Raw genomic sequence first — 25,793 nt, 5'->3', positions numbered from 1 at the left:
AAACTGTTAATTCAAAATCATCTATATTTTTTTTCACTATAAACTTAATAATAATGACCCTCCACCACTAGGTCATCAATCGAGATTACCAGCAATATTCATTAATAACATTACTGGTAATCTCAATTGATGACAAACATTTTGTTCATTAAAATGATATGATTTAAATGTTCGTTAAAATGACAATGTTCATTAAAATGACATGATTTAAAGATGTCATTTTCAGCAATCTGTAAGGAGATTTTATTTCAGCTTAAACATTTATTACTTATAAGTTAAAAATTCTTTCGATGATTCTACTTAAGCATCTTTTAAAGTTGATCGATTATTCTACTTTTAAGCATCTTTTAAAGTTGATCGAGATTTAAATTTTATTTTTATTACCATGGAAGGTTTTTGAAATTTTACTAAAAAAGAAAAAAACAATGAGAAATTAAAAAGAAACAAAAATGAAAAGAAAACGAAATGTGAAAGAGAATAATGCACAACAGTGAATTGATACATGAATTCATATATACATATTTACACACACATACATTTACATAATAAATACAGATCACAAAATCATTTTTTACTGCGCTTTAACGTAAATATGACGTAATGAGCGCTAAAACTTAGAAAGTTCATAATTCAACGAATCGCTTAACAATATTTTAATTGCTTTGCTTTAAAAAGTTAATAAATCTAAATGATCACATTGCTTACGACTTCTTTCAAATGCGTGAGGTAAGGAAACTATTTACGTCCATCGCGAAACTCACAACCATAAAGAATCGTATGGTGTTTTGTTAGACATGATGCGCGGAAATCTACAAAAGTCAAGGTAACTTGCAGGGTGCAGCATAGCGAGCTATCCTTTCATGCATGCCAGCTTCGTCAGTAAAGTATAGCTCAGGAGTAAATGTGAATATGCAATTCGTTGGGTAGATTACGCCATCATCTCTTACTAATGATATGGGGACACTAAGTTCTGATTGCATATACTTCCATCTGCCTTTAAATAAAGAAACATCAGGAACCAGACACAATAGGGTTTGGAAACTTCTATAAGGAAATTGTATGAATTGTTATACTGGTCGGTTCACAATAACAATATTACATTAGTATAAAAAAAGGAAGATAATGTAGAAGAATTTGAAACACGCAATTAATGTTAACTCAATTTGACGCACAATAAGACCAGTCTCAAATTCACTTGCGCAATTGTAATTGTGGCATGAAAACGAGGCAAGTATGGACAACATAAACAAATATAGAGGAATCACATTAGTAATATTACTAAACTGCAGGAGGAATATTTTCAAGTATGAACTAAATGTCTCTTTCAGATATTTGGACATCTTGGTTAAGTTGTGCTAAATTTTACCAAACTTAAGGTACATGAAATTAGACCAAGTAATTAGATCTCTTGATACAGCAGATTTTGGAGTTTTAAATAAATCAGGAGATATATGTCAGTGAAAAACTAGGTCATGCTAAAAAACATAAAAAACTGATCGATTGGTTTCGTTTTTGGCCAAGGACCAGGCTTGGATGCAGGTGTACAGAACGAAGGAGATAACAACTCTTTAAGCATTTTTCCTTCGGATTTATCTTTTTGTAGGAGAATGTCTAATATTCTCAAATTTCATTTTTTATGTGAATATATTTAAGTTTCAATGTTTTCCAAAGTAAATATGAAATAAGTTAGATTCTTAAAACCTCATTTATCATTTTATTATATTATCTTCTAACAGCTTTCTACATTTTTTTTCAAATGTTAGTAGCTTGCAATTTTTTTGTGGTGTCTTAAATAAAAATACACCAAGAATTTCATTTCTTTTCTTTAAAATTTTCTAATCTTTATTTCTTAAAAACTAATCTTTATTTCTTAATACTTAAAGTAAAATCGGCGCACTTTACGCATTTCGAAAAATGAAAGAAGCCCCTTTTCTTAAATATTAAAATATTTTCTTGGATCCAGCTTTACGTCTTTTTACATCTTTAATGAAAACATCTTTTAATGAAAACATCTTTTAATGAAAACATCTTTTAATGAAAACATCTTTTAATGAAAACAGGGCAAATTTAGTCTTTCATATTGGTCGTATGATTCGAACTTCCGCGGAGCAATAAAATTCCACTAACACCTGTGTTTAATTCTAGACATCTTTATCTTTTATGCAGTTATAAGTACACATTTATAAGTATGCAGTTATAAGTTTGGTTACAATTGTTCATAACTAATTATCTTAAGAAAGCAAGATGTTTTTGTATTTGCTTATATTATTTGTTAATAAGTTTTCACACTGCAAGTATTGCGTGATTAATTTCGGGAAAGATCTATCCAGTTTGATTATTTCCGAAAATTTATTTAAGAATTATGGCAACAGGTACAACATTTTAACGACTAACTAAAACTGTTTATATTGTTGTGTAAGAAAAGCAGCCATGTTTTCCTAATGAAATTTGTAAGAATTAAAGAAGCAAATAAGAAAATAAAAAAATGTAACTTAATGTTATGTTATACGCATGTAACTTGTTGTTTCGCTATATGCGGTCTTATTTGAATTGAACCAATATGCATTAATAGTCATGTTGAAGCAAAAATATGCATTAATAGTCATGTTGAAGCAAAAATATGCATTAACAGTCATGTTGAAGCAAAAATATGCATTAACAGTCATGTTAAAGCAAAAATATGCATTAATAGTCATGTTGAAGCCATGTTGTAATAACATTTAATGCTACATTTATTAAAAAAAGGTCGGAGAGTTTTTAGTAGATTTTGTGGTAAATATTTTACAAAATTAACATAAATATTTTATTCTTTAAGAAAAATAATAAACTGTTGAGCATAAAAAGAAAAGGTAATCAACAAGCACCTGTACATAGTTTCAGCTTCAACGTCAGCGAACCACACTTTTAAGCGTGTCGTAAATTTATCACCGTGTACTTCCACTTTAGCAACATCACCACCCCCAGTTAACTATAAATAACTTTATGAATTTTATAATCTATTATAAATTTATTCTGTCTTTATGAGATAAGAATATCTTTCAAAAGAATATCAAGAAAATGAAGCGTACATGCAAATAGGAGACAAATGGAACTGGAGCAATTTTGCTATGAACAGGACCAGCACCTTCACAAAACTTGTAAGTACTTTTATCTAAAAAAGATTTTCTTTTTAAACTCTAAATTTCTATGTTTATAAATCTAATTTGTAGTTACTTTCAAAATTTTAGCATTTCAACGACCCCCTCCCTCCCTTTTTTTTATTCCATTTTATCCACAAAAAAAAAAAAAGTAGCAGTTTATGAAAGGTTTTCGTGTAAAATTAAGAAACTTGTTATAATTTTGATTTTTGGCTTGTATATAGTACTCATTTAAAATTGAAGTTAAAAAGCCTACCAAATTGCTGATAATCCACTAGTCTAGAATAATGTCTGGAGTACTAAGTCCAATTACTACTCTAATATGCATGCATGAGTTTAAAAACAAACACAGTTTCTATTGAACTTCGGAAAGAGAATGAGAACTTAATTAAGCTTAAAGATACTTAAAGGTACATATATTTACACTTAGATGATATTTTTAAAATTAAATAGGGGGTTAAATTTTAAAAGTAAATTAAACTTTTGAAAATAAACTTTGTTATAGGATTTTAAAATCTTTTACAAAAATCTTTTGTTTTCTTCCTGAAGAGTATCTAAGGTCAAAATATTAACAATTGCAGACTTCTTTCATTTCTTTTTACTAAAGATTGTGAACATACAACTTTAAAAAATAAGAAAACAAAAATCAAATTTAGCTCAATGATCATAGAACTGTTTACCTGCACTGATAATAGTCCATGAAGCAGCATCTGATATTAACTCTCTTCTTGAGTCTTTAGAACAAGGTGACGCCTGACAATTATAAACATAATATTAAAAACTAGATAACAAGATGAATAATGATGCTTCTTTTATAAATAAATTATAATGAAATATTGTAATTTTTTTTTTTTTTTCTTTTTTCAAAAATTAAAAATTATATTAAAATGTTTAAACAACAACTATTTGATTGCCCCAGTTCAACAGTATAACATCTCAAAAATATTCATTTTAAGATTTTTTTTTTTTTAATTCTAAACAATGAGGGCATGATCTTTTCAGTACAACAACTGTATTCAATCAAAGTAACTTATTTTCCATATTTTTTGCATAATCTTTAAATTTTTTAACTTCAAATTCCCTTTTCTAAAAATGTCTAACTTTTAGAGGTTACAACTGTTGAACTGGGGCAGCAATATAAACAAGTTTTTTGTTTTTTTTTTTACTTAAAAAAAGAAAAGAAAAAGAAAAAAAGGCAATACAAGAAACTACAAAAATTTAAAGTGGATTTTATTTATAGAACTTGTCTTGTGTAACAAAACAATTTCATAAAAAAGCTAAAGAAAAAACCTGAAACATAATGACTTTTTCTTGATTTATGCTCAAGTACATGTGGTTGGTACCCTTTACATAAAATGCAACTTTGTGTAACTGGGAAACAGGATCATCAGCGTCAATTAACACAGTTTGTTTGTCAACTTTGCGTATAATCTGCAATAAATAAAAACTATCAATGAGGACCTAATAACTTGCACCTTAAATAGTTATATAATTCGAATATTTTTGATTGAAATAAACATTTTAAACAACAAAAAATTGTGATAAACTTAAAAAAAAGCAAACAAATCAAATGTGAAATACCATCATTGGGGTAGCAAGATTTGTTTTTACACAAACTAATTTAATTGTTTGCCCATAATGTACAATGCCTTCAATAACATTAATTTCTTCTCCATCTGGTTCATTATCATCACCTAGAGTGCAACTTTTAATTTAATAAACTTTATATAATAGAATTAATAATATACAGTACTTTCAAAAAAATATAGGTGCATTAAGACGGATTACTCTTTTTTTTTCAAAGTAACAGTATTTTCTTTTAAAATAAAAAAAAAACAACATTTGATCCAACTTTTTTTTTTGCATGAAGAGAGAAATATTTCTTTGTGACTAAGAAATGTCATTAACAAATTCATTACTTTTTTATTAGTTCAGTTTTATTAAGTAAAAAAACATAAAGGAAAATATTGTAAAAAAAAAGTTTTAAACTGATAGCCAGGATTATTAATCCTGGGATTTATAAATACTGGTTCTTGAAAGATATTAACATATAATGTTGATTTTTTTAAAAGTTATAAAATGGCACATTCAAATTAGCTTTATAAAAACTATTTATCAAATATTAAAGAGTTAATTGTTTTTATAGATATAGTATATACATGTAATAATAGTCCTGATTATTTTTAAGTTTTAATTGCAAAAAATCCAGCTGCAGAAAATGCAGGATCAGACTCTACACTGGTAGGTTTAATAGTCATTAAAAATCGCATGCTCTTTTTAAAAATTCCACCTCATGTTTCTCCATTTTCAAGCAATTGTATTTCTTTTTAAATTTTTGCTGACAGCGTATCACATGAAATTGGTATCCTCAACAAATTTCCTTTTTTTACAGCTTTTTTTTGAGCTCATCTCTTTTTACAGCATTTTATTTATTACAGCATTGAGTTCATCTGAAATACAAAAAGGTTCAAGAGGAGAAAATATAAATTCAGACAGAGACTCAGGTGAATCAGATAAATTACTTCATTTTTTCGTTATTTACTTATGTTGAAGTAAATAACAAAAAAAATGACATAACAAAAAAAAACCAAGAAAAAAAATGCCAAATGGACAGCCTGTGTGGTTAGCATTTTTAAGTTTTTTTAACACAAAAGTTACAGCAACATTGGCAGTAAACAAATCTGCATCCTGACAAAAAAGGGCCTCAACAGCTACTTTTATTGGGATGAGAGCTTTAATAATGGTTGATATCATTTTAATTTCATTACTAGAAAGAGAAAAAGATTCACCTTTGGGTAGACTTACATCTATTTATGCTCTTTGTACACAATTTTGTAATAAATGTGCATGTTAAAGCACAAGCTTGTTTCAACTAGTCTTACAATGTTTTGTTTAAAAAATATCTGTTTGCTTTCCAAACTCAGTCAGGACAAACTTCTGCAAGATATCATTTTTTATTGATCTATTTGTTTTAACACAGAAGCATGTTTACATAATAAAAAACTCCAAGATAACTATGCCAGTATAACATTTGATACCTAACTTTGTGCAATTGGTCAGATTTGTAACTAGACATTTTTTCAAGTTTATTGTAATTAGACAATCTCTCATGAGCTTCTTGAAAACAATTATACAAATTTTTGTATATAAAACTTAAAAAAACAAAGTTAATATAAAGAACAAAAAATTTTAAAGTCCTAATAATAGAACTTACACAAATGAATTGACAAATAACCCCACTGCAAACTGCTGGCTATAAAGTTGTCATCTTCTACATGAAGGTAGCGAGTGCTTACAGTTTGTGAACGTAAACGATTAAATAAAGCCACATTTGAATTTGAAGAAATGCATACTACAAATAAAATCTGATAATTCATTCATCAGAAACCTTACTTATATCATTTATATAAACCTTTCTTATAAGATCACTTGTGGATGTTTATGAATAACAAGCCTTAATTATTTATATAAACCTTTCTTATAAGATCACTTGTGGATGTTTATGAATGACAAACCTCAATTATTGCGATATTATCATGTTTAAGTAAACTCTTTCTACAATACTAAACATCATTTTGTTTGCGACATTTTGTGTTAAATTAAATTTTAAACTTAAGATTTGTAAAAACACTTACATTTAAAAAAAAAACTAAGTACTTTTAAGTATCTAAATTGATTTAAAAGTTAGTGAGAAATGGTGTTATTTAAATTTTTACACTTACATTCTGTATTTTTGGATGACTGTTTCTTTTTTGAAGGTTTTGATATGACCTAAAATTAAAGGAAACTTAGTAAAAATAAAGTTTAAAAATCTTCAGTAAAAACATGGTTTTGTTAAAAACTTTTAAACAACTTTTATTGTAAGATTAAATTAAAAAATTAACAAAGAAAGTTATACTTTAAAAGAAGAAAGTTCAAAGAAAATGTTTTAAAATAAAAATAAAATAAAAATACATATAAAAAAATATGTAAGAAAGGGAAGATAGTAGCCAAATAAAGATAATAAAAAAAAAAAAGAAAGAAGAATGAAGAATACCTTCTTTGGTAAAAAGCAGAGAACCAATTAATTAGTTCAAAAAATAAAATACCATTATTTTGTTAATATATTGATAAATATAAAATACCATAAAGTACCTTAATTCGTTTTGAATCAAAAATGCCCAGGTTTTTTCCATCTTGGAATATAAGCTGAGAGTGTATCATGAAATTTTTGCGTTTATCAACATCAGAAATGTACAAAGATTTTGCAGAACAGAATGCAATTTTCCCCTTTAAAATAAAATAGACACTCAATATGCATATCTTAAAAAATCATTTATAAAAAGAGTGTTGACATAGTAATTAAGATTTAATAAGGCATGTTAGATCTTAAAGTATATCATAAAACCAATTAATAAAATTCCAAGCAAATAAAATTCTTTTAATAAATAAAATAGTTTGAAGAGTTTAAGTGAAAAACTACAACTTAAATTAAACAGTGTAATTTGTTTAAGAAATTTTGTTTATAATGGAAAATAATTGCCAAGATGAAACCTATTACTTCTACAGATATCAAAACCTGATATTTCTATAGATATCAAACTAAATTTTTAACTTTAAATTACAATTTTAAAAATTGTTAAAAAATTATCTTAAACCTTTTCACAAATTCAAACCTTTTCATTGACATCAAACTGCTGAAAACCAGGTTGATCTGGAGATCCAATATTTGTAAATATGAATGGATACAGTTGACTCCCTTCACCTTTCTCCTCTTTACGCTTTTGCCAACCTTTTCCACTTAAGTAGACACATGGTGGTGGGCAAAAAAACCTTTTAAAAAATGCAGATAGATAAAAAATCAGGAAAAAAAAAGGTAGATTAAAGGTTGAAAACTTTTTAAAGGTTGCCACTTGGCAAATCCCTTGGATTTCAAAAGAAAAAAAAGATGGGTTTCAAAGAGAAAGAAGAATTATCATCATCATCAACAACAACAAATTTAATAAAAACTTTGTTTAAATTAAAATAAAACATTTATTTGCAACCTTAATCTATATTTATTTAAAAAGGCAACTATTACACAGAGATAATATTTCCAAGGTAGAAAACTTATTAATGCAAAACTATTAATAGTAAGTTTATTACACTATTTTATTACCTTTTCTCATTGCCATATGATTTTTGAGCAACTTTTGCATGCAAAACAGTTACAACAAAATGATCTCTTTCTTTTAAATATCGGTTCATATTATTTGCAGTTAATTTATGTAAAGTTTGCTCAACTCTGTAAAATAAAAAAAATTTTAATGTAAAGATAAATTTTATGACTTTAATGGAAAAATCAAGAACTGCTGCTCTGGGGATCAGTAAAACCAGTTATTTTAATCAATTTTAAAAAAGCTACGTTCATAGGCAAGATTAGGTCAAAGGATTCATTAAGTTGTTGCATATTTGTTGCAAGAATAGCTCCCTGATTACAAACCTTGCAATCTTAATAGTTTTTATGTCAAAATTAATTAAAATTTTTCATGAGTTTTGACAAATACTACTGGCATTACAAGATTCACAATCAGGGAGTAAAAGAATACAAAAATTTGATTTGCATGACCTCTTCTTACTGTCATTGGAATTGTGACAAAAAAAAGAACAAAGAGTTTAGTAAGAACAAAACAAAGTGTGATATGAAAAAATGAAGTTAATGAAAAATTAGAAAAATTATTGATAAATACAAATATGCAAGCAAAGCAAAATTTCTACTCTACAAATATACATGTATAAACACACAGATTCGTATATATGTGTATGTACACAAACATACATATATATACATGTGTATATATATATATATATATATATATATATATACATATATATGTGTATATATATGTGTGTATGTGTAAATGTATATATATATATAAATATACATATACATATACATATACTATATATATATATATATATATATATATATATATATATATATATATATATATATATATATATATATATATATATATATATATATATATATATATATATATTAGACCAAAAAAGACCAGACAAAAAAAAAATTTTCTGAAAATTTAATTTGCTAGGTGTTTAAATAATGTATTTTGATGAAAAAAGTAACTCCTGAAAATTTCATGACCTTATTCCAATATTTAGTGACAGCTCAATTAACTTTACTTTTCTGCTTTTGTCAACTACTAAATTTGATAGAATAACATACTGAATAGTGTTCATTTTACTTTTGTTTATAACTGTGTTGGTTTTAATTGGATCTAGGTATTTGTTGGGCAAACAAAACAATTCATCTAAGTTTCAATGAATTTTCTTAGTTATGACTGATTGTTTATATTTTTATATGAACATGTATGTAATATTTTTAGTGAAATAATAGTATTTAGCAATAACTGAATCAAAGTCAAAATGTCAAAGAAGAAAGTTATCAAAACAAGAGGTGACACTAATGTGTGGTTAATTGTTCATCAATTACCAGTTCAAGATAAACTAAGTTGTTCAACCTGTTTGCCCACAGTTGGTTTTGTCCTACAACGCCTCTTTAATGACTTAAAGACAAACAAAATGGATCTTTCACAAAGCTGCTCCAATACTATTGATGAGGTTTTATAAATTTGGTTTATTGCCAATGCTATTGCTAAACTAAAAGTATTGTATAACTCATATGTTAAAATTGGAAAAAACAAAAAAAAAAATCTCGCAGAACTGAAAGACAGTTAAAATTGGAAACTGATTTGGTGAACAAGTTTAACAAACTGTTTGATGTGGCTCATGCAGGTTGTAACAAAAATTCAACAATATATTAATTTTCTACAAGACCAAAGAGAGAAAAGGAAAATGGTAATGGGTGCGGAAGATTTAGAATTTAAAGAATATTAACAAAAACAAGTGTATTGACATTTCCAAGAAGAGTAGTGCAAAAAAAAGGTACTAAGATCGGGTTGGTTGAACATATTTTAGATTCAGAATATGAAGAAACTGGTGATGAGGAGCTGCTAATTAGCAAGTATCACCAGCAAAAGGCTAGAAAGACCATTATATTAGAAAACAACCATATTCAAACTCTAGCTAAACAAAACCAAAAGTTAGCACCAAAGCCACATAGTGTTATTGATAACTCATTATTTATTGGTAGTCTTGATCGTACAAAAACTACATGAGTACAGGCTATGCACATTGTTGTGCCAGTCCTTAAAGCTGTTGGCATTGACATTAAAGACACTATCTGCAAGCTCAATATATAGAACTCGTAAAACAATTAGAAAATCCATATCCCAAAACATTTAAGAAACTTTTGTGCTGAATACACCCCTGATTGCCCATTTTGAAAGTAAAATCCTACCAGACCATATGGAAACCTGGCTGATAGGATGCCAATTATTATATCAGGTTTAAATGTTGAAAAACTATTAAAAATTCTTAAACTAGCTTTGAGTACTGATGAGCATATGGGAAACTTGGTTGTTGAAATGTTTAAAAAATGGAAAGATAATCCAGATTGGCTGGTAGATCTTTGTTTTGACACAACTACTTCCAACACTGGTGTTCATGCCGGTGCAATTACTATCATTTAGAAGGCATATTACAAATATTTACTGTTTTTAGCCTGCAGGCATCATATCCTTGAAATTGTTTTGGCTGTAGTTTTTCCAGTCTTCAGGTCCACAGATTGGAATATTTAGTCAGTTCAAAGAACATTGGAAGCTTATTGACACTACCCAATACAGTACAATTGAGGCTCCTGACAATCAAATCAAATCAAATCTGAACTTACAGTTGCTGAATGCTAAACCAGATGAAGAAAAATATGTTAGAACTCCTTAGGAATCACAAAAAGATTACCTGGAGCTCATCTGAATCACATTAATCACACTGGGTGAAAATGATGATGTAATTCAATTCAGCCCTCCAGGTGCCTATCATTGTGCCAGGTTGATGGTAAAAGGAATATACTGTCTTTAAATCTATTTGTTCCATAGACAATTCAAACTTACAGCATCTGTACTATAGGGTCTTCGTCATATCTGTCTTTTCATTATTAACATTTATGTGAAAGTCTGGCTTAGACTCCAAACAGTTTTTATGCTCCATACAATGATCTATGTCTACTCCAGACTCTTGAGTCTTATGGTGCTATTGACAAACAGATAGCAGACATTGCAATTAAGAAAATAAGAGGACATTTGTGGTATTTGAGCAAAGATTTAATTGGACTTGCATTATTTTCTGACTTTGTCCCAAATAGTGAGAAAGAGACTATGATTACTGTTCTAAAAATACCACCAATGAAAACTGATCTCAGAAGAGTTCATTCAAAATTAGTTGCACACTTTAAGGAAAAGACTCTGTCAGATTTTATCACTCAAAGATCAATGAATCTGTTCACTGCGCTTAACATTGATCCAATTTTTCATACTTTTAATCCAACTGCATGGGTTTTTTTGCCTATCTCACTGCCAAGCTAAAAATAGCTTGAGTCACCAAAGACTGTGCTGAGCATGCTGTTAAGTTAGCAATAGACTTCAATAATGTGTTAACACTTGATGAAGCTGAACGGCAGTTAATATTTCAGATTGTCGAATATCACAGAAATTTCATGATCATTTGGTTAAAGAAAAACTTTAAAGCAGAATAGAAAGTGATTACAACTTGTAAATACTTTGATAAAACATTGTATAACACACTTAAATATATTGTATTCAATCAATCTTATGTGATAAGAAAGTTTACTATTTTATCACTATTTTTTTACAACTTTGAATCTCTTGAGCAGTCACTAAAACACATTATTTAATACCCCATTCACACCAACAAAACCAAGTTTTAATAAGACTTAATTTTAAAGCAGTGTTCAGTTTAAAGCTTTTTTAATTAATATCCTTGTCACACCAGAATAAATCAGATTTATTTTTATGAAACCGAATAAAACTTAAACTTGCAAACTCAAGTAAATATTCTTTTATTTAATACTTTGGTCACATCTACTTTGAAGTATTTTTTAAAAACAAAAAAAAAGGAAAAATTACAAAAAGAAGATATATCAATTTTCAAAGATATCGAAGAAAAAGTTGCTATTTAACACAAATCATACTTATAATACACATAAATATATGCTTAATTGTATCATATATGAAATAAGAGAGGTAAAAAGAGAGAATATGAATAAAATACATATATAAATGATTTTTTTCAATTGAATATATATATATATATATATATATATATATATATATATATATATATATATATATATATATATATATATATATATGAAGACCTCAGTGGAAAAACCAGCGTTGTCACATTTTTCTTATTTTGAGATAATCAATTTTAAAAGTTCAAAACGTTCTTTAAAATTTAATTTATACACTGCTTTTTAGTTTTATGTATATATATATAGATTAACTATATTTATATCAGATTATTTCTTAAAAAATAAAATATAAATATTTTTTCAATGTTTTTTTCGGAAACTAAAGTTCATTATCAATAAATGGACATCACTGACTTTTTCCTTGGAATTTTTAAGTGGCGTAATTACTATTTTTAGCCCTTCTTTTTTGTTTAAAAACAAAACAATATCTTAAAAATGGGCTCTTCATGATGTAAGGGACCTCAAAAGACAGTTGACCCTGCTGTTTCTTTAGCTAATTTTTTTTTGTTATCCCACTGAAACGTCTATGGGAAGTTATTACATTTTGTTAACATCTATTGTGGAGCGATAGATTTTTTTATCTAACAAAGTCAAACTAATTAAAACATAAATTTTAACACAAATTTATCAGAAACATTACTATACGTGAAATTAATGAGACCAGCATGAAATTAATGAGAAACATAACCATAATTAAAATATATTTTTCTAATCAGTATCTGAATCTTCTGATGCCGAATCTTTTGTTTCTGTGTTTGAAGTAACAAGATTATCAAAAAAACTGTGATTATCAGGTTTACATAGACGCTTCAGAACTTGTAAGTCGTTATACTTGGCAGTACTTATTGGTAGAACTGAGGAATACATATTAAACTGATTGAGTGCAGTTTCTGTTTGATTATTTTGTCTACGTTTTACCAAAGCAGTATTTTCAATATTGCCATTCCAGTTGTTAGGAAAGAGACGCAGTGCAGGGTGTATATCTTGAATGACAAGTTCTCTGACTGGTCGAGTTTTTATCAGACATGCACACTTATAATATTGTTTCAAGTAATCAGAAAATCTGAAAAAATTTACATTGAAAAAATTTACAACATTAAAAGGTGAAGGTTTTTTTCTGCAATTCTTAAGAACCTGACGCCAATCCTCAGGAATTTCAACATTAGCCTTTATATTTACATTTGCCATGTCATGATCGCATTCCATATAGGAATGACCTCGTATAGGAAATGACACTTTAATACATTTAAAACGTTTTTGAAAGTGAACCATCCAATGCAAAAAACGAAACACAGTGTAATTTTTGTTTTGTCCTGCACATCCATCGCAAAAAAAATGTAATTTAAGGACTGTGTCAGAAAGATGATTAATGATAAAATGATAAAGCATAGAGCAAACATCATCAGCTCCCTTTTTTCCTGTTGTTTCATCGTATGTATAAAGAAATACTTCATCACTGGATAGGATGTGTATATTAAATGAAAAAATTTAAGCTGTCTTGGGTAATACACATTGTTAGTTGATTTATTAGGCAAGGGTAAATTCTTCTGAAAATCAAAAGCAATAGCTTCAAACATGTCTGAGTTTTTTGCTCGTTTTTTTGCATTTGACTTTCTGTTATAAAATACAGCAGCTTTTTTTGTGTGAAAATCATGCCCTGTTTCAAGATCTTTTTTCTTTTTTTATTAAGTTTGATAATATCTTGACCAACTGCATTTAAAAGCTCTTGGTCAGTGTGTTTTATATTTACAATGAACTCATCACAAGCTAAACAAGTGTCTTTTTGTGGAAAGCCAAACCCAATATTAAATTTATTGTTAAAAACTACTCTGTATGTTTCGTATCCTAATTTAACAGTTGGGTAAGCATGTTTGAATAGTTCAAACATTTTAGAGACATTTAGATCTTCAGATAAGTAAATTTTTTTAGTTTTTCCAATAGCATAATGAGATGACCTTCCTCTGAAAGAAGATATATGTTTTTGGATAGCTTCACTGTCACTTTCGGTTATTTTGTGTGGCCAATTTTTATGCTTGCCTCTACCATCGATTGGAGGGCGACCTAAAAGAACAAAATGACATAATATTCATATACACACACACACACACACACACACACACACACACACACACACACACACACACACACACATAAATAGTTTAGTTCATAACTTAAAATATTATAAATAACTTCTTTAACTATTTACTAACCAGTTGTAGCAACTGATTTCCTTATTGATTCGATCTTAGCTTTTGTAATTCCGAAAAAAGACATCATAGATTTAATGCAGATTGGAACTTCGATAGCTGATTGTGCTCTTTGCACCCTTACACAATAAGAATATGAAAAATTGTGTAAGTAAGTTTTATCTGCATTCTGTCGTGGTCTTCTTCTGTCAATGTTTTGGATTTTTATTAGTGTGGATAAGTACACGTCCTGACTATTTTAAGATGAATATTCATTAAAGTTCTTAATAAGTTCGTTCCTTTCCTCACTACTAATATTTTTAAAACATGCAAGTCGAATACAATTACAGTCTGCCCCAATAATATGGCTCGATAAATTGTGTATTTTTTTTCTATTTTTAAAATTAATATTAATCTTTCTTTTTCTTGATTTTTCTGTAACCACCGGACTATCATTACAAGCCATTTTGTTTTTTGTTTACTTTTTTCCGCGGCTTTTTTTTCAACCAATACTTGAGGTATTAAGGAATCACGTTGTTTCGTAAACTATAAAAACTTCGGACAACGCAGGTTATTCCAAATGTAACCCTTGACATCACCGATTGTTCCATTTGATCATGTTTAATTTTATCCTCTTTTTTAATGAGTGGACTAGTTTTTTCACTTGGTAATTAAAATAAAAGATGAAATAAGATATGCTTGCTTGAAAAATAATAGTTTCTCAAAAATTTTAAAAATGTGACATCGCTGGTTTTTCCACTGAGGTCTTCATATATATATATATATATATATATATATATATATATATATATATATATATATATATATACATAATCATCACCATCACCATCATCATCATCATCATCATCATCATCATCATCATCATCATCATCATCATCATCATCATCATCATCATCATCATCATCATCATCATCATCATCATCACCATCATCACCATCATCATCATCATCATCATCATCATCATCATCATCATCATCATCATCATCATCATCATCATCATCATCATCATCATCATCATCATCATCATCATCATCATCATCATCATCATCATCATCATCATCATCATCATCATCATCATCATCATCATCATCATCATCATCATCATCATCATCATCATCACCAGCATCATCATCATCACCAGCATCATCATCATCATCATCATCATCATCATCATCATCATCATCATCATCATCATCATCATCATCATCATCATCATCATCATCATCATCATTATCATCACCATCATCATCATCATCATCATCATTATTATCATCATTATTAGTATTATTAGTGGCGTCCTATGATTCAACCGAATCCTAAATTTCAATTTAGAACCGAATATGAGAAATTTATTACACAACCGAAAATATTCACGAAAAAAATTAGAACCGAAATAATTTCAATCGAATTTTTGATCAAAATGTCATAAATGTATTAAGAAACGAAAAAACTTCAATCGAATTTTCCATCGAAAGTCATTAATGTTTTTAGAACCGAAAAAATTTTGATCGAAAGTCATTAATGATTTTAGAACCGAAACTCATTGAAAAGGTTTACAATCGAAAGTTCTAGCACCGAATTATTTTAGCGTTTATAAATTTTATAAGTTTTATACTTTTATACTTTTATAATATAAGTTTAAAGCGCTTGCTGTTTGAAATACAGTCTAACATAACAAATTGAAAAATAACTTTGTTTATTTTCAAAAATATCTCGTAGTTGGTGGAATAATAACAACAGAATGGAATATCAAAAAGTTGAAGGTGAAAGAAGAAATTCATTCCTCTACATAGCTGGGAATAATTGCTATGTAAAAAGCAAGAATCACAACGGTTACATTTATTTAAAATGCAAAAACTATCAACTGTGTGTTGGAACTGCAAAAATACGCGAAGGAAGTGATTTACTTGAGACAATACGAGGCCACTCTTGTGATTCCAAAACAGAAGATTTTAGCCATTTGGAAGCGCTGGAAAAAATGAGACTGAAAGCTGCAACTACACAAATTCCATTACGCCAGATTTACATGGAAATTATTCAAGACTGTCCTGAAAATGTTAAAAGTTCTTTATCCTACTTAAAATGTGAACAGATACTTCGTGGTGCAAGTAAAACTCAGTATAATGCAAATCCCAACAGCCTAGAAGAAGCAGTATTGGCAATATCTGAATCAAATCCATTTACCAACATTCTGAAGGGAATCGTCACATTTGAAGACCAGTTGGCCATACTGTTTTGTTCATCAGCACTACTACAAATACTCTCAGGTAGCACAGTAATTTAGCTCAAAACTGATGACTTTTTGTGAAACTTTTTTAGAAATTCATTCAACATCTTTTAACCTTAGCTTGCTCAGAGTATTCTGTTTTTGTAATATTTTTCAGTACTCTTATAAATTTTTTCGTTTTTTTCAGGCTCTACAATTATTTTTATTGATGCAACACTTCGTGTTGTTCCTAGCATCTTTAAAGGAGATCAACTACTAAATATCTCCATTGTGCATTGTGACATTGTCATTCCGGTATTTCATGTACTTATGACTGGGAGAAAAGAAGGTATTTACATCGCCATATTTAGAAAAATTAAGAAACTTTCAAGTGACTTTCAACCACGAATTTCTATGGCTGACTATGAAGCAGCAATAGGCAGTGCCTTGAAGGTCGTCTTCCCTGAAATAAGATTGACTGGTTGCCGGTTCCATTATGGCCAGGCAATTTTGAGAAAAATCAAAGCCGTTGGTCTTCAATCTGAATCAACAACCCTGGTCAACAACCTTGCAATTAGAAGGTGGGGCCAGAAATTCGTTGCCATGTGCCTCTTGCCTAGTGTTCTCATCAGAGCAGAAGTAGATTTACTCAAAACAGAGATGAGTCAATTCGCTAAAATTGAAACTCGTGAAAAAATGAGAATGTTTTTGTATTACTTTGAGAAGTATTGGATGACAACACAAACCCCTTGCTTTTTTTTCTGTGCATGGACTTCAATTCAGAACCAACAATGTCTCAGAAGCACTGCATTCAAAAATGAATAGATGCATGACTGCTCACCCTAGCTTCTGGAGGTTTCTAGATGATATATATCATCAGGAATTGCCATATTTGAATGAATATTGTACAGGCTAAATTCCATTGATTAAACTCATAACAAAGTAACTAGATTTAATTTGTAATCCATTAAGGTATTAGGATCTCTTCTGATAGGTCCAAATCAACATATAAATTAGCTATCATAATTTCACAATTGCACTATTTAAATTTGTGCTAACAAATATTTTACAAATCAAACCATTTGCTCATATTTTGAAACAGCTTGAAAGTGTGATTATGATGATTTATTTGTGACAATTTGCTCATATCTGCCCTTAATAACATTTTGATGATATATATGTAATCTTTATTGCATTTGCACTTTCAATCTCTGTTTGTTTGAATTTCTTATAATAAAAATGCATCAAAAGATTTTTTTAATAAATTTTTAGATAATCCTAAATGCAGAACTGGAACTCAACCAATCACAAAATGGTCATCAATCTCGAAGAGGACAAAGAAGAGAGAGAGTTCGATCTTTTGAACGATTACAAAGTTATGAAGAAAAACTTTCCACAGGAGAGTGGACTCCAACAAAGTTTCTTAAGGCTTCAGCTTTCTTCTTTAATGACATCAAACTTACATCAATGGGAGATACAGAACAAGAGCAGGTAAAATAAATTGTCAAAACTCATGCACATTATAAAGTAATTCTGAAAATGAAATAATTTGGTGTAGTAAACGTTTCAGTTAAATATTTTAATACCTCGGATATTGTGATTAGACAACATTATTATTATACTACAGCAAATTTTATGTTTTCGTCCGAAAACATAAAATTTGCTGTAGTATAATTTTTATATTGTAAGGTACCATTAGAAAGTTTTTATCTAATTTCATTTTTGAAATTTATTTTAGGACGAAAATCCACAAGAGAATGTTCAGGATTATCAACAAGAGACCAGGCCTGCTGAGACATTGTGCAAGATATGCCTTGCACTTCCTTTAGAAGTTGTTGTTCTGCCATGTAGACACTTGTATTTGTCTTCAGTGTTCAGATATCCTTGCAAATGACAGAAACAAAAGATGTCCAATTTGTCGTTCAACTTTTTAAATGTTTTTGTGTCTTAGTTGGAGGAACTGTTTGATTAATTACTATTGTAAATTATATACAGATCATATATATACATATATATTATATTCTAATTGGTGATTTTAATATGCAACCTTCAGATAAAATAATGAAGGAATTCCTTCAACTTTGCATTAATTTAACCAATACCATCAATGCATTAATTTAACCAATACCACCAATTGGTTTCAAATGTGTAATAAATTTCTCATATTTGGTTCTAAATTGAAATTTAGGATTCGGTTGAATCATAGTACGCCTACTTTTCGGTTCTAAGTTGTTCGGTTATGAAATATTTCGGTGATATTTTCGAGGATAAATATTTTCGGCTCTATCATGTGACACGTTATTAATATTATCAGTTTTATTAGTATCAGTATCACTACTATTATTACTATTCTCAACTTTTCATTACATCTATTTTTTCATGGAGATTTATAAAACCTCTCAGCTTCCAAACAAAAGTTTTTTTAATAAAATAACCCTGCAAATTCATTACTTGTTTAAATAACCACAATTAAATCAAGTTTTATTTTTGGTGTGAATGGGGTGTAAGCTTGCAATTTTGAACTTATTTTCCTGACCACAAACCATATCAAATTAGAAGGTAGCCCAATTAAAATTATATATATATATATATATATATATATATATATATATATATATATATATATATATATATATATATATATATATATATATATATATATATATATATATATATATATATATGTATATATATATATATATTATGTATCCTTAGTTTAGTACTGTAAACCACTCTATTGTACAAGCTGCACACAGTACTTAATTATAATGAGAAATCCAAGCTGAATTGCATAACTTGTAATAACTTAACTAACCCACAAATATATTCATAAAACAAAATGTATGCATACAATTCTAAGGCATAGTGTAGGAATCATTAAAGAAGTGCAAGAACTGAAAATAAAAAGATAAACAACTTCCTATTTAAATCTAAATTTATTATAAACTTTACAATATAATAGTTGTTCAAATAACATAAAAAGAAATTTGTTTTTACTGGTTTATTTGATCAACTGATTGATAGTTACAGTTTTCTGATTGTATACTGTGGTGAATGTATGATGACTCTGCACCTGAAAAATGAATACATGTAAAGATATTCAATCAATTGTGTATCCAGCAGCATGTTTCTTATCATTACTATTATTTCACTAAGATCTAAATCTTCTCTCTTTCTCTTTAAACTAAATTACAAATAAACTGAATTACAAATAAAAAATTTCTATTTAAAATGACTGCAATGTTTTTTTGTGTTTTCATTTCAATCTCAAACAAAAACTACAAAAAAAATTGCATTAGCATGCATTTTAGCACCCCTTTAGCAAATTTTCACATTTAGTTAACTTTTAAGTCGAATTTGATCATGTTAGAATGAGATCAAATCATTTATTTGTAATTATAAATTTTTTAGTATAAACAGATCTGCAGTTATATTAATTTATAATTAAATTATACTCAATACTTTTTTTAAAAAAATTTCACTGTTTACAATTACAGTTGGTCTAATACTGACAGCTTTTATTATCAAGAAGCATGTCAAACATGTCTTGTTAAGTCTGTGAGAAATTGAATACAGCAGCAAAAATACAAACCCTCTCATCACTGTTCTTGATTACTTTTTCAAATTTAGTAATGTTATAATCAGATATGTATTCAGACAGAAAGGAATTATCAACTGCCAATGACAGTTTTCTCTAAGAAAATCAATTAGTGTATTTGTTGCAAAAATAATCTTATTTGATATTCCAAAAATGCTTGCACTAAATATAAAAGTACTTGTTTGGACATCATACAAACAATTCCATGAACACATTTTTACAAGTCACCCAATTACATAATAACTGCATGCTAACCCAAAAAAAATCGCTTCTTTTTTGCAGCTTCTTTTTAACTTAAAAAGAAGCACTGTTGTGTTAGATACAATTAAGCAAAAAGCAACCCCAGAATTCTGGTCTCTAAGATTCCCCTACTGTATTGGTTAAAATGCTGATTTTGCCACTTGCTCTCCTGAAGGTTTGTGCTGCTCCTGTGAGAACGAATGCAGCTTTCCTACATATCTATGGTTTTCCTAAGTACAGTTCAAAAATAGTTGAGAAACTCATCTTAACCAATTTCTTAAACACATTTAACAAAAATAGTTAACAGAATGCTAAAAATCTGTTTCTCTGGCCCATTATATTATCTCTTTCTCTTTCTATTGTGCTACTATTCTCTAATCCCTTACTTCTATGTAAGAGATTAGAAAATAGTAACACAATAGAAAGAAAAAGAGATAATATAATAGTAGCACAATAGAAAGAGGAAGAGATAATATAATAGTAGCACAATACAAAGAGAAAGAGATAATATAATAGGCCAGAGAAAACAGATATTTAGCATTGATACATATTCTAGTAATAATGTATTTAATTTGCAAATCCGAATTTTATTATTGGTTTCTCTTAATCATTTGTAGATTTTAAAAAAGGTAGTTTATAAAAGAAAATGATTGAAAAAAAATCTCTAAATGAAATTCGGAGATAGTTGATAGTAGATGTATGGTCAGCAAATAAAGTCAGCAAATAAAGTCAGCAAATACTGATGGCCAAAAGCTGATTCCATCCTTGTGTTCTTTTAAAATAAATAGAACTAATAATGAAATCCAAAAAAAATAGCCATTTTATCACAGCATTCAGCATTATTATTGTCATCATCAATACCATTTACCATCAGCATTTTATTCTCATCAACATTTTTAACAAAGAAAATCTGCTGGCCCAAACTTTTTATTTCAAACATTTTTTGAATCATTAATTTTTTTTTTAAACTTAAAATAAAGTAACTTTAAAATGATAAAAAAAAATTTTATTTCGTTTTTTATTTTCTTAATTTTTTAAAATTTCTTAATCAAAAATAGATAAAATAAAATAATTTGGTGAAATATAAAAACTATTTGAATATTAAATCATGTTATAAGAAATTATAAGATTTTTTTTCAGAATAAAAAATTTTAATGGTTTATTGTTCAAAACTTCAAAATTTTTTTCAAAAAGTTAAGAGTAAATAAAAGTTTTAATTATTCAAAAAATAAAAGTTTTAATTGTTCTTTTCTTAAACAACAAAACACTGTTTTATCCAAATTTATGTTATTTAAGTCTGTTAAACATATTTGACTCTGACTATTGCACATTTTAATATGACTGATGAATGTTATATTCAACTTTCATAAATTTAGTGAGTGAGACACATAGAAAGTGTATACTAACAACATGGCAATAGATATGGATGCATTTGATCTTGATTTGTTCTTAATATATCATTGAAGTTAATGAAACATCTATTGAAATATTATTTTAAAAACTTATTAATATCTAAATGAAATTGGTTTCTCTTATGATAGGACTTTTTTTTTAACATTGTTATTTTATCAAGATATATAACAATAAAAACTTTATATTTGCTTTTGCTTTACATCAGGGGATATTTACAAAATTTAAAAAAAAACATCCTTTAAGTTATAATATTCATTTAAGAAGATTATAATACAGAAATAAAAAATTTTTTTGAAATAAGAATATTAAAATAAGAATGGTATGTAAACCACAACACCTAAATCCAAGATAATCATGTTGCTATGTTTATAACTTTTAGTTAAACACTTAACTTAGATGGAAATGAAAAAAATTTATGTATAAAAATACAAAATAAACTCCTTAAAAAATAAATTTACAACACAAAAAAACTTCACAACTTTAAATTGTCTATTATAGTTAAGAAAATGAGTCTTGCAATTCAATAAAAAGTTCTTTCTATTTAACCATTAAAACTTTGGTCGTGTGAAAAACTAAAAAATCCTATGAAAGTCTTTTAGGATGATTTCTAAGTTAAATCTCTTCCAACATGCAAACAAAAACCATGAGATAATAGGTAAAGGTAAACAGCATATTACAGATAAGAATTAAAATTAGAACATATATATATATATATATATATATATATATATATATATATATATATATATATATATATATATATATATATATATATTATGCCTTACAAGTTTTAAGTGCATAAAGCAGGGTATCCTTAGACTCACAAAGAAATATAATAAAATGAAAAGATTGAATAAATTAATTTGGAGTTCCAGCAAAGCGAATTGGATTCAGAAGCAAGTAGAATTCTAGATGGAGAGTTATACCTTTTTTGACATATCTGTTCCTTAACTAATTGACATGTCAATGAAAGATCAGAGAATAATAGAAGAGCTGAAAAGAGAAGATGCAGCCTTTTATGAAGACCTGAAAGATCTAAAAGGAATATGATTATGATTGTACAACAAGATGAAGATTTGAATTTAATTTCTGGCAGAAGCAGCAAAGATTTGTAAGAGTTAAACATTTGACAGAGCTTAGGATGGACTAAGTAAGTTTTAAGATGAATTAAAATTTTAAGATGTTAAAACTTGTTTTGATATTGTGAATGAACATGATAATTCCATTTCGGACAAAGAAAATTCTGCATATGAGGTATCCAAATCTAAAATAATTTTAGTATTAATACCTGATAAACTCATCAAAGCTGTTTGTGTTTAGTATAGAATGTTTTAAGATTCATTTAGAAAAAAAATTTATTTGTGCTTACAAAAAAATTTGTTCAAAGATTGTTGGCAAGAATAACACAGCATCAGATTATCCAGTTAGGTTTAGCTGGATTTCTTTAGAAGTTGAACCTACCTACCTACAATATAGCCAAGGTAGTATTAAAGTTTGAAGGAATTGCACTGAATATAAATGTTTTAAATAGTGGGGACTACAAGATTCTGTCATTCTGTCATTTTTCAAAGTCAACCAAAATCGACCTATAAAATTTTAAAATTGAATAAGTCTATTAAAAGTCGATTTAGTTGAATTATTTGAATAAAAAATTATAATTATATACTTTAATGTTGCTTAACAGTTTATTTTTTAGATGCAATCAAACAAATAGAACTTTAAGAGAGTAAACAAAAAAACTAGGTGGTATGTAATACTGTTATAATAACACATGCTGTTGTTTTATCTAGACCATTTTCTTTGTTCAAATTTAATTTATCTAATCACTTAGATGAATTAAAATCGAATAAACAAACAAAAACAGAAATTAAAATCACTAAGTAAAGAAAAAAACACAGATGGGTATTTTATATCATTTTTCACAACAATAAAGCAAAATATTAATAAAAGACATTAACTAATAAAAAAACAGTAGTGTAGATAGGTGGGTGCAGATGGGGCAACTATACCTTTTTTGGGGTGGCAGATTTATAAAACTTTTTCACATCCTTAACTAAGCACTATAACACATTACTTAACATTTTCTTTTAAAAAGCATCAACTGGTTATTATAATGAGGAAAAGGAAACAGTAAAGAAGTGGTGTTACATCCAGTAAGCTAAGAGTTAATTTTATTTTATACAGCAAATAAGGTTCCATGTCTAAATATTTTAGTTGAATTAAAAAACCGCTTTGAATGATATTCTTACGCATGGCTCAATCTTTCTAAATAATTTATCTTTAAAAGATAAACTACTAATAAAGATATCTCTTCACTAATTGGTCAGCATCATAACCATATTAAAGGTTGATAAAATTAAATCAAATGAAAAAATAGAAATAAGGGTGTCAGGATGATTATCCGATTAAATCAACTTTTAGTCGATTAGTAAGAAACCCATAGTTGATTAACACTTTCGCTGCCAACTACGAGTATACTCGTAGTAAGTTGGCATCATTAATTTGCCAACTACAAGTATACTCGTAGTGAGTTGGCGTTATTTATTTGCCAACTACGAGAATATGTCAAGCTCGAAGACGTAGTAGTATAAGCGAAAAATGAATCCGAATCTTCAATATCATCATCTTCACTATCCTCACAATCTTCCATAATCATAAGTGCTGTTCCAATTGTGGAATATCTGTGTTGAGCTAATTGGAGATAGATAAATTTATAAATTATCTATTTGTAAAAAAGAAATTACTCATCTATAAAACACATTAATTAGTATACTGTGTAAAAAATTCAAAGTGCACACAAAAATGTTTTTTAATGTATTAAAAAATATCTTATTGTGTACTTCAAATTTTTTTTCACATTTTTAATAACATACAGTATAATGTAGTTATCAAATATATTTTAGCTTCTAGTCTAAAAAACACAACAATTTAGAATTAAGAAAACAAAATATAAATTACCTTGTTTACTCATGATAACTGCCAATGTGCATGTGCAAAAAAATTGAAACACTATTTATAATAATAATGCATAAAATAAGCTACATTACTACACCTTTTCAAGATGTAAGTGAGAACTTGAAAGTTGTAGTTAAGAAACATAAGATGTAATTGAGAAATACAAAATATAATTTAAAAGTCACAATATGTAATTTAGAACATGGAAGATGTAATTAAGAAACGAAAGATGTAATTTAGTAGATGAAAGTTGTAATTAAGAAACAAGATGTAACTGAGAAGAGGAAAGTTGTAATTGAGAAAAGCTTATAATATATGTTTCAAATTACATATTGCGATTTCTTATTTACATGTTGGGTTTCTCAGTTACATTTTAAATTTCTTAATTACATGTTGTGTTTCCTAATTACATATTGCGACTTTTAAATTACATGTTGTATTTCTCAATTATATCTTACATTTCTTAATTACAACTTTCAAGTTCTTAATTACATCTTAAAAAGATGTAGCCACCGCAATAAGTTACACTCATTATGGTGTTAAGAGTACTTTGGCACTGGAGAAAAAAATTTCTTCAACATTACCAAACTATGAGTATACTCGTAGTGCTTTTTTTTTTGTCAGTTATATTCAGAATAAAAAATACTATAGAACTATTTCAGATTAAAAATATTCTTTTTATTGAAATGTTGATATCTAGCCTTGGCAATGAGAATGAAATCACATAAAACAGCCTCAGCAAAAATTAATGATTGTAGACATTATGGCTTGGCAAAGAAATAACGCATAGTTTAAAATAGCTCGGCAGCGAAAGTGTTAAATCAACTATTCGATTTTTCAAAGTAACTAATTTCGAACTTTGACTAGTCAACTTTTAGTCAAT

The 25,793-nt window shown here is 27.8% G+C and overlaps 1 protein-coding gene and 2 pseudogenes across 2 annotated transcripts in view; 1 reads left to right on the top strand and 2 right to left on the bottom strand.

The window, feature by feature from the left end:
* Positions 1–468: 468 nt before the first annotated feature.
* The window catches only part of LOC145186754 (recombining binding protein suppressor of hairless-like), a 27,943-nt gene continuing 2,618 nt past the window's right edge, over positions 469–25,793 (bottom strand). For both annotated transcript variants that reach the window (XM_090075714.1, XM_090075713.1), the window contains exons 3-14: positions 19,702–19,777; positions 8,275–8,400; positions 7,793–7,949; positions 7,272–7,406; positions 6,860–6,908; positions 6,352–6,489; positions 4,719–4,831; positions 4,428–4,568; positions 3,818–3,890; positions 3,069–3,151; positions 2,865–2,968; positions 469–1,044 (exon numbers count right to left, since the gene is read on the bottom strand). In XM_090075714.1, coding sequence (XP_089931840.1) covers positions 819–1,044; positions 2,865–2,968; positions 3,069–3,151; positions 3,818–3,890; positions 4,428–4,568; positions 4,719–4,831; positions 6,352–6,489; positions 6,860–6,908; positions 7,272–7,406; positions 7,793–7,949; positions 8,275–8,400; positions 19,702–19,777 — 1,421 coding nt within the window. In that variant the 3' untranslated portion in view covers positions 469–818. The remainder of the gene's footprint in view (positions 1,045–2,864; positions 2,969–3,068; positions 3,152–3,817; positions 3,891–4,427; positions 4,569–4,718; positions 4,832–6,351; positions 6,490–6,859; positions 6,909–7,271; positions 7,407–7,792; positions 7,950–8,274; positions 8,401–19,701; positions 19,778–25,793) is intronic.
* LOC149876092 (uncharacterized) lies at positions 12,611–15,249 on the bottom strand (annotated as a pseudogene).
* LOC145188278 (uncharacterized) lies at positions 16,240–18,638 on the top strand (annotated as a pseudogene).

Source organism: Hydra viridissima, unplaced genomic scaffold (assembly GCF_058129835.1).
Source record: "Hydra viridissima isolate aposymbiotic clone 2 unplaced genomic scaffold, HvirCarnegie_v1 scaffold_39, whole genome shotgun sequence".
Classification (NCBI taxonomy): Eukaryota; Metazoa; Cnidaria; class Hydrozoa; order Anthoathecata; family Hydridae; genus Hydra; species Hydra viridissima.
The sequence above is the reverse complement of the archived record's forward strand: the minus strand, read 5'-3'. Positions and strand labels throughout refer to the sequence as shown.